Source organism: Amphiura filiformis, chromosome 19 (assembly GCF_039555335.1).
Source record: "Amphiura filiformis chromosome 19, Afil_fr2py, whole genome shotgun sequence".
NCBI classification, from domain to species: domain Eukaryota; kingdom Metazoa; phylum Echinodermata; class Ophiuroidea; order Amphilepidida; family Amphiuridae; genus Amphiura; species Amphiura filiformis.
The window spans coordinates 38,027,582-38,037,520 of NC_092646.1; the positions used below are offsets into that span (position 1 = coordinate 38,027,582).

A 9,939-nucleotide genomic window follows, 5' to 3' on the forward strand; every position below is an offset into this window, starting at 1 on the left:
TCTATGATAACATAATGGCGCCAAATCTGGGACCTTGCGTAAATCAGACCAAAGCAGCTTGAAGTGTTCGAGATGAGATGTATGAGGTCTATCCTTGGTGTTTGATTAATGGTCAAGATACGGAATGAGGAGATCAGGCGCAGGCTGAACGTAAGAAAGACCATTCTGGAAGAAGTGCCGTATCTCAACTACAGCTGAAATAGTTTGACCATGTTGTCCGCATGCATCCCTGTCAAAGCCTACCTGCAGGATTTCACCTGTGAAACCAGGTCATGCAGGTCGTCCGCCTATACCAGATGGAAAAACCAAATACAACAAACTTGGAGGATGCCGCTGCAAGATGCCGAACATCAGGCCCAAGAAAGTGGCGGTTGACTCGGAGGAGTTCAAAGTTGGCACACCGCTTGGAGACATGGTGGCATTAAGTCCAAATGTAAGTCAACAAAGTCAAAGTCAGTATTGTTCCTGATCATGCTGATCGAGAATTATTTCTTCTAAAGCCTGTTAATGATCTTTAACATGTTTTTCTTTCCGAAAAGATTTTCGCCTGCACGCTCCTACCTTAGGACAGTTTTGGAGGTTATAAGAATTCACCTTTTCACCAATAGCTTTACTACGTGCTTACATGTGTATTTCAACGTCCAAAACCTTCAACCTCCAATTGGGTCTAATACAACTCGTCTAACGGGTTACTTGCTATTTGGCAGTGATGTATCGTTCGAGTCCGGACTCGGACTCAAGTCCACTTTTGTTGGACTCGGACTTGGCTCGGACTCGGTCACAACAAGACTCGGCTCGGCCCGGACTCGGACACAAAAGGACTCCGGTCCGAGTCCAGTCCAATTAAATCCATGTAAAATGATTATATAAAAATGTCAAAATAGATCTCAAATTTGTTGACTTTACTTATTTGGCCATTTAATTGAGGGAAAACCAATATTTGATCTATAAATCAATAACGACTTGCCTTGAGTTGCTGAATTTTCAGTGCAGTAGTTGTAGTCCTTGCCCCTATAATATACATATCTTACTTGCAAAATGCAAAATAGGCACAAAATTGGCCAGGGGTGTAGTACCCCCTTAACATTGGTGTCAAATTAAGCCTTGGGTTCTGATGGAACAAAATGACAATTGGACCAACTTGGGTTTGGACCAAATGGCAAGTGGACCAAGTGGTATTGGATGGAATGGGGTTGGACCACAGAATTAAAACCAATACCCCTTACTCCTTGTCATGTTAAAACAAGAATGTCAATAATTCTCAGATTTATTAAGGTTTGATACGTAAAGAATGCATCTTTGAATAATATGGCTTGGAAGCTTCAACCAATGGAAGAATATCAGCGTCTAACTGATCTCTTATAGGGAGATCATAGGGCGGCCCAAACGTACGACTTTCTAAAGCCACGCTAAACCATCCAGAACTAGTGACATCCTCGTAGAAGCGTTTAGACATAATCCAAGATTTCATCACTTCATCTCCCGAATCCCATTCCAGAAGACTTTGACTGAAAGGAATACCAAGAAGATGAAGGTATTGACGTAAGATAGACTGTGGATTCTTTTGCAGATCATCAGCATCAATGATTACTGGATTCTCTTCGTCTCCTGATAATCGCAATGCCTCCATCAAATCGTATAACTCTCCGTATCCATATTTGGCAGGTAACATCGGTAAATCACCAAATGGTCTGTGCGAGTATGACGGCATCAACTTAAGCAGTTGTTTCTTCCACGATGGCAAAAGTTTATGCGGATGTCTGATTAGAAATGTGTGCCTATACCCACGCGGAAGATCTTCATATCTTCCTCCGAGACAATAGGCTTGGTCATGACATATAACAAAATTCTTTCCTGAATAATTAGCCTCCAATGTTTCCTTAACCCAGCTGTATGTACAGATGGTGTCATCGTAGATGTTGCCATTTGGTTGAGATGGAGACGATGTAGATGCATTCAAGTTTTGGTGAAATTCGGCGTCATCGGCGAAAGAAGCCTTTTCTGGACCGCAGAAACGTGCCGCTGCGTAGGGTTCTTTGATTATCTGCACCTATAAACATTACGATAAGTAATATAATGTGAGTAAAGTCATTATCAAAATCAAAAAAATTATTGAAAAATAACTTTGATGTTTTGCAAAAGTTCATTCTACAAATCATATACTTTGAAAACTTGCTTGATTTATTGGTGTTAATGAGCTATGTACGTTTTACAAAAGTGTTGTTGCTTCAGCCCTATTTACAACATAACTCAAGAATCACACGACCTACAAAAGTATATGGTCAATTCCAGCGAAAGCGGGACAAAATTCTCTCTACGTTAACTTTCCACTTTAAAATGTCATTAATAAAGGAAATCACGTTATTGATGGAGCATATCATGTCACGTCCAATATGCTCCCTTTGTGCATATAGGCCTTTACTAGCAAGTCACACCAGGGGACAAGTTATGATAGCTTAAATGAATTGGCGTTACCCACGAATTCAAAGATAAAGCACCATATATGTCATTGAATATCCGTCAATCAAAATGAAATTATTACCGTTAGAAAGACGTTTGCATGTTCTCTCATCATATGTAAAACGATTGAATTCCACCAAAGTTTGTGGACTCTAGAGGCCATTAAGTCAATTTGGCTAATAATTTTGTTACCCGCATATCAAAAATAAAATGATCGTTCTGAAAAATGTTAAGTGAATATGCCATAAATGACTATATCATGAAACGAAGTTTCGTTCTATAATTCTGAGGTCCAAATGATTATTTTATGCAAATACGTTTTACCCATAAAATTCCATAATATCAAATTTGACGTTACCCACGTATCAACTGTTACCCACGAGTCCAGCAAATATAATTGCCATAACTTAAATTAACATTTAATAACTTTAGACACTGAATTTAGTTTGACAAGCGCTTAAAATTGTAAATCGTAAAAATACGTTCACCGCTTTAAAAAAGAATCTACGACGGTTTAAACTTTTGTTACCCACGAATCCCGAATAGATGCTAACCTTGAAAAATAAGGAGATTGTTTATTTTAAGTTTAAATCAGCACATATTCAAGCCATGGGTATGCTATAATTTTGACAGTACTTAGAGTTTATACACCTAAGAAACGCAAACCCCAAACGGTACTATAGTACTTATAGCTTTACCCACGAATTCGGCGTTACCCACGAATCCAAGGATTTACTCGTAAATTATATGTTTCTTATGCATCTTAACATTTTGAAAACATGCGAAATAGGTTCCAAAACAGTCCTGTTTAATAGCGTCCTCTTGAAGGTATACTGAAGCTGTATCATGAAGTTTTGATTGATTATCCTAAATTACCATTTTTTGGGTATATGCAATTTGTTAGAGAAACGGGAATCATTGAAACACAATGGAGGAATAACCGCATGGTGGTTTCCAACCTTCTGTAATATTTTCTATTTTGCCGCTTACCAATACATACCTTCAAATATGTGTTACCCACGAACATTTGGTTACCCACGAATCCCTACTTAAATTATAGTTAACAATGTATTGATTGTGATTTAGTTCATAGGAACTGTCAAACACGAGTTAACAGAATATTACTGCATGAAAATATGGAATGATTTTACTAAAATAATAATATAAAACTGTTTGCTCTGTCTATTTGAATTTGGCAACTTCATTATTCTCAAAATTTGTATACCCAAAATGCCATAATGATCCATTCTAAATATTCCATGTGGTCTGTATTTTGATTAGAATTCATTTTAGTGCCATTGCAGCCTGAATTATTGGCATACGGAAAAGTATTTTTTATTTTTATTTAAAAAAATTAATAGGAATTGCTATTTTCCAGACGCTGTTACCCACGAATCCATCCGAGATCCTCATCCTGCGACGAGATATAAAATCTAACTTTATATTTATATGAAGCATTTATTCTAATCTTTCGAAATAATACAGTAATGTTAAATGACAGCCACTTTGGAAAGAGTTCGAAGAATTGACATAATCTTAACTGTACACCTGGTTCTTTCTTAAAATTTGTAATAACCAAAATATTTCTTTGTAGATATATGTAATGAAATTCTATTTTACGTTCAAAGTCTTCACCGATTTCTAGTGTAGGCCTATATGAGTCACACATAAAATATTGAAAGATATTAAAGAAAGTGAAATTTTATGGCGTAGGCCTACAACAGGTGAAAAATGCTTGAATTCGTGGGTAACACGCATATGCGCATTTAACACTTTATTTGGTCTAGCAAGAAAAGTTATTTTTCAATCCGATGGCATTTCCACCTGATGATTCACTAGACATGATCATCTCATTTGATAAGTCTAGACTGATTGAAAAGGAAAACATTTTCAAAATGGCCCCCAGAGAGAATTTTGGCCCGCTTTGGCTGGAATTGACCATATATGTGATATTTCAAGCTCCAGGTAGTAAATTTAACTAAAATGACATAGTCTCCATAAAAGCTTCCACGGAATATAAAACAGAAATGGCAAAGACGCCATGGAAACTCCTACAGAAATAGCTAAGTCGCCACGAGAGTGATCACGCGTATGAGGGCGGTATAACAAGTCCATTTTATTTTACGCCATGGTGACTTTGTCATTTTAGTAAAAGTAGACACGGTAGTCTATTGACCCAGTCGCTTAAAACGTATTAAAATCGTAATACTGGTTGCTCATAGTCTTCAACATTCAAGAAAATAATGTGTTATTAAAAAAATAGTCTGGCCTGAAGATAAATAGTAACACATAATTGACAAAAATTGATAAGAAATACATGTATAATCTGAAGGGACTTATTAATATTGACAACATTTTCAACTTGAAAGGGATACTCTTATTTGAGTATGAAGCGAACAATATATAATTATTATATTGACAATCGAATTTTATCCTCCTGTCGTTTACATTGCATACAATTAATGATATTTGCATGATATACTTAATTATAATTATCCTCATGCTTTGTCTTCGTGATGAATCAGTTAGTGCTATAATACGCCTAATAATTATAATAGGCCTACGTTTGGAAGATGCGTGATATAGCATGACAAGACTTGTTTTATAATAAACCGACTATAAAGTAGGGCCACGTGGTATGTATAATATTGAAATAGGCTTAAGGAATTGGAGCTAACTGGACAACAACGTTTGTATGGTGTTTTTATGGAGCCATCAGACGGCCAAATTGCATTCTGAATACGACGAATAGCCTTCTGATCAAATCATTTAGATTTTTTGAAATTCGCGATATGACAAACTGTAGGCCTTGCGCCTATGCCAATTATTCTTCAGATATATACAAACATTAATTAAACATCGCATCGAAGCGACAAACCAATCAGGCGAGGCCTATTATGTCGTAAGCAGTTGAAGGACTTGTGGATCAAGTCTAGCCCCCTCCCAGGGGTCATCTCAGGTCAAATTACTAAAAACGTGTCGTATGGGTATGAAACTTGGTAGGTACAGTCAACATTTAAAGCCACATTTTTGGAAGGTCATTTTAGGGTCATCCGAGATCAACCACGGGTCATCTGAGGTCAAATTAGTAAAAACTGTCGTATGTGCATGAAACTTGGTGGGTAGGCCTACAGTCAACATTTAGAGCCAAAATTTTAAAAGGTCATTTTGGAGTCATTCGAGGTCACCCAGGGGTCATCTGAGGTCAAATTAATAACAAACTGTCGTATGGGCATGGAACTTGGTGGGTAGGCCCTACAGTCAACATTTAGAGCCAAATTTCTGGAAGGTCATTTTGGGGTCACCAGGGTCTCTGAGATCTGTAAAACTGTCATATTATATTGGGCATGAAACTTAGTGGGTACAGTCACCATCAGCCAGGTAATCGCGCCCGGCCGAGAACCGCCAAATATGGCTAACCGCCTAGTAGGCCTAATGATTAATATTATCATACCGCATGCAGTTACTGTATGCCGGCTAGTGCTAGCAGATCGCTTTTACAAAGAAGCTCAAAGATATACTCAAAGTACTGTCATGACTGTGCTACACGTGTCCATGCACAAAACTATGATTTCTGATGGTATAAAATTATAAGTTTTGTGGAGCAAGATGGGTGGGGGATGATGTCAGTGATTACGAAGTGCCCTTTAAGATTAAACTTGACACCAAAAGACCAATAAATCATATAGTGAACTTAGACTAGAGTGGTAGGCCTACCGCAATTGAACACTTAAAATGCATGCTGTGACGTGAACACTGGGTCTAGGGCCAATACATTCACATAATACGCCTATAGCCTAATTTTCTATAAGCATGATAGTACATACCATACCATGATACGATACATAATTAAAACAGGCTATATACCATACTTTGGCCTTGGAGCAAGATGATGATGGGGGATGATGATGTTGATTACGAAGTGCCCCTTATGATCGATTAGCGATCAACTTGACACCAAAAGACCTATAAATTATATACGAATCTGACGTACCGCAATTGAACTGCATGCTGTAGGGCCTAGATACTGGGACTATAGGGCATAATATACACATTCGTATAATTTCCTATAAAGCATGGTTTCTTTCTTTGCCTACACAGCATGATACATAATTAATACCATCTCTACCTGTAAGATTGTGTGTGTATAACATGCTATCTACAGTAGATAGCACTGATGAGGGTTTCTGGTGGTACGGTATACAATGGTCTTAACTTTTTTGGAGTAAGCATAATTATAAAGCATATATTCACAGCACTAACAACAAACACCCACACATCCCATACATGTATACCTGCAGAACCCCACATTCATCAACTATACATGGTGTCCCAGAAAAAATTACCGGGCGAATGAATTTGGACGTAAGTCGAAAAATATACATTAGAATCCAAAACTCTAAACGTCAGCGTGTAGCCCATCTTATTCTGCATCGTATACCCCAATTTTACTGGGATCGGTTGACTGATCGCGAAGTAATGAGCGATTACATAAAGCATGCATCAATTCACTTCATTCCAAGTTTGAAAGAAAGATCATTCAACTCAATGTATACTAGTGGGTAACTGTCAATGGGCTTTATATTTTGTTCTATGAAATCCTTTTCGGTTTTTTTAACAATCTGTTTCTTGCAAAACATTAATTAGGTTCTGTTCAAATTTGAAAACCTGCACGATATTGACAATTAAAGCTTGCATAGAAGACGGTGCTCGCTACTTGTAATTATATTTTTTCGTTAATGTTGATATAAATGTTGCATAAAGAATTATTGCATAAAGAATTCCAGATGGCTGAAAAAATTTCTCACACACATTAATGTTTTTGGAATATTTCCAAGAAATTGTAATGCAAAGTTTAAATCTTTTAAAACTTAATATTGATGTTGCATGATATCATTACTATCAATCAAAAATCACACGTAAAGCTGTAAGCACTTGATCATTGTTATTCGTTGGAAAGTGAAAATATAATATATTTGCACAACATAAAGAATTGAAGTTGGAAAGTTTCCAATTGCAGAAATTAAAGTTTTCTCGGACAAACTGATATTTATCTTCAGTGAAAGCATGAATGACAGTTACAAAATAGATAATGTGGACTAAATTGAATGAGATACACAAACTTTAGGAAGCGGTGAGCGAGTATGAAAAAAGGCGCCTGTTGATCAAACTTGGAATGAACTGACTTGATGCACGCATTATGTAATCGTTCATTTATTCGCAACCAGTCAAACGAATCAAATAAAATTTTCGTATGTGATGCACAACAAAATAAGCTATGCGCTACATTTTAAATTTGTTGATTCTGATGTCTATTTCTCAACTTACGTTCAATTTTATTCGCTCGGTAATTTTTTATGGGACACCCTGTATCTTCAATGTAGGGCCTAATTAGCTTTTGATTTTGAGCGCAGAATTCAGAAAAATAGAGTTTGAGCTCACTTTACATTATTTTACACCCATGGCGACTTTGTCATTTTGGTAGACATGGTGACTTCCCTATTTTTGTAAAAGTAGCCACGGTAGTCTATCAATCCAGTCGCTTTGAAACGCTTGTTGAAAATCGTAATGCTGGTTGTATTCAAATCCTCAAGAATAATACTGTTTTGTGCGATAAATATGCATTATATTTTATCATTGCTGTTTATAATGTTGTTGGTGTTTGGTGGTGGTGTGTGTGGGGTGTTTGGGGTGTTTTTTTTGGGGGGTGGCGGTGGTGTGGTGATAGTCTATCATTCATATATAAGTTCATTCATTCATCCATCCGCTCGTTCAACAATTCATTCATTCAACAATTCATTCATTCCTTCATTCATTAAAGATACACATCTTATAAGATTGTAAATCATTATTTTATAAATTCAATCTAATACTGGAACTATAAAATTTGCAACTCACTTTGCTCGTGTTGCGTCCGAAAACGGATTTCATCAGGCATCTGATCGGACGCAACGTAGCAAAGTGAGTTGCAAATTTTAGTTCCCGGTATTATTATTAGATTGAATATATAAAATAATGTTTTGAACTACTGGATGAATAATCTACACCAAGATATTGTAAATCATTTTTTTTCTATTCATGTATGCAGTGCATATTTTAATAATTAGATGTCGTAAAAGCCTATTGTGATGTGCCCTGAGTAATTTGATTTAATTTAATTATTTAACTTTGTTTGCAAGCTGAAAGTATTTTATGAGATGGGAAACCCCCCATGTATTTTGGAATTCCCCCAAATTATTGTAAACAAAGTCAGATCTATGTTTGGAACTTGGAAATCCCCAGTTCAGTATATTGCACCATAGTCAGAAAAAAAAAACCAGGAAGTGATGTAATGTGAAAGGTGAATGTGTATAATTAATATTAGGAAATCCCAAGATTGCAGCAATGTTGTGAAAATGTGATTGAAGTAATGGTTTATTAATAGATGATGGGTTTTTTGCATGAGGACTGATATAAAAAGCTGGAGGCTTTTGTTGGGACTTTACAGAATGCCGTGGGAGATTGAGAAACTCCACATGTGTGTGATGGTCTTCGTGCTTCAAAAAAAGTACTGTCTATGCAGCAGGTGAGACGATTTCAATGCGCTCTAGGACGAAATCAAATGAACATTGTATGAATCTTTTTGATCAAAATAGGTTTTCTCAGTTAATTTAACACATTTTTTCGTTATATTTAATATCCCGTCAAGTTTGAATTCGTCCTTAACATTTGGAAGTGTCTATTTGTAAACTTAAATTTCGTCTTTGGTCAAATAAATTCATATTTTGGTCAAAAAGATTCATACAATGTTCATTTGATTTCGTCCTAGAGCGCATTGAAATCGTCTCACCTGCTGCATGGACAGTACTTGCACAAATATAATTCGTCTTTGTTCATTAATTTTCATGCTTTGTTCAAAGCAATTCGTCCTCCATAATGCATTGTAGGCCTTCATTAATTACATCTTAGATTTCAACCACTGGTATTGAGTTCTCCCTAGTGTTATTTCGATTCAGAAAATGAATTTCAATTCAATCTTAGTCAGATTCACCTTCTTATATATAAAATCATTTTGATGCAATTTCAATTCAGTCTTCTCTACTTTAAATCATTTTGAGTCAATTCCAATTCAATGCATTGAAATTAACTGCTTACCAATTTCAATTCCAATTCACAGTATTTGAATTCAATTCCAGTTCACAGCATTTGAATTCAATTCATATTCAAATTCAATTCTTATTACCAACACTGATATATTTTACCGGACATTTGGCTAAGGCAGTTCAGGGAGAAAGTTCATTGTAACTGATAAGCTGAAAATACATTTCGATTCAATGCATTGAATTGAAATGAAAGAATAAAAACATTGAATTAAATTAATTGAATTGAATTCAAATGAAAAAAAAACCATTTCGATTCACTTCACTGAATTGAACTGAAAAATGGCCTAAATCAAATTCAATTCCTATTCTAATGCATTGAAATAACACTAGTTCTCAC

General features: G+C 36.0%; 1 protein-coding gene across 1 annotated transcript; it reads right to left on the reverse strand.

Annotated features, from left to right (window-relative positions):
* Positions 1-1,270: 1,270 nt before the first annotated feature.
* On the reverse strand, positions 1,271-9,346 carry LOC140140563 (uncharacterized). Its single transcript, XM_072162321.1, has 2 exons — positions 9,290-9,346; positions 1,271-2,050 (listed from the first exon to the last, which is right to left on the reverse strand). The coding sequence occupies exons 1-2, from the start codon at positions 9,344-9,346 to the stop codon at positions 1,271-1,273; spliced, it is 837 nt and encodes a 278-aa protein (XP_072018422.1).
* Between the last annotated feature and the right edge of the window lie 593 nt (positions 9,347-9,939).

Coding starts and splice junctions, on each gene's coding strand:
- LOC140140563 (XM_072162321.1), bottom strand. CDS start 9,346: ATGAAAATTAATGAACAAAGACGAATTATATTTGTGCAAGTACTGTCC. Junction 2,051..9,289: donor AAGTACTGTCCATGCAGCAG/GTGAGACGATTT, acceptor TAATGTTTATAG/GTGCAGATAATCAAAGAACC.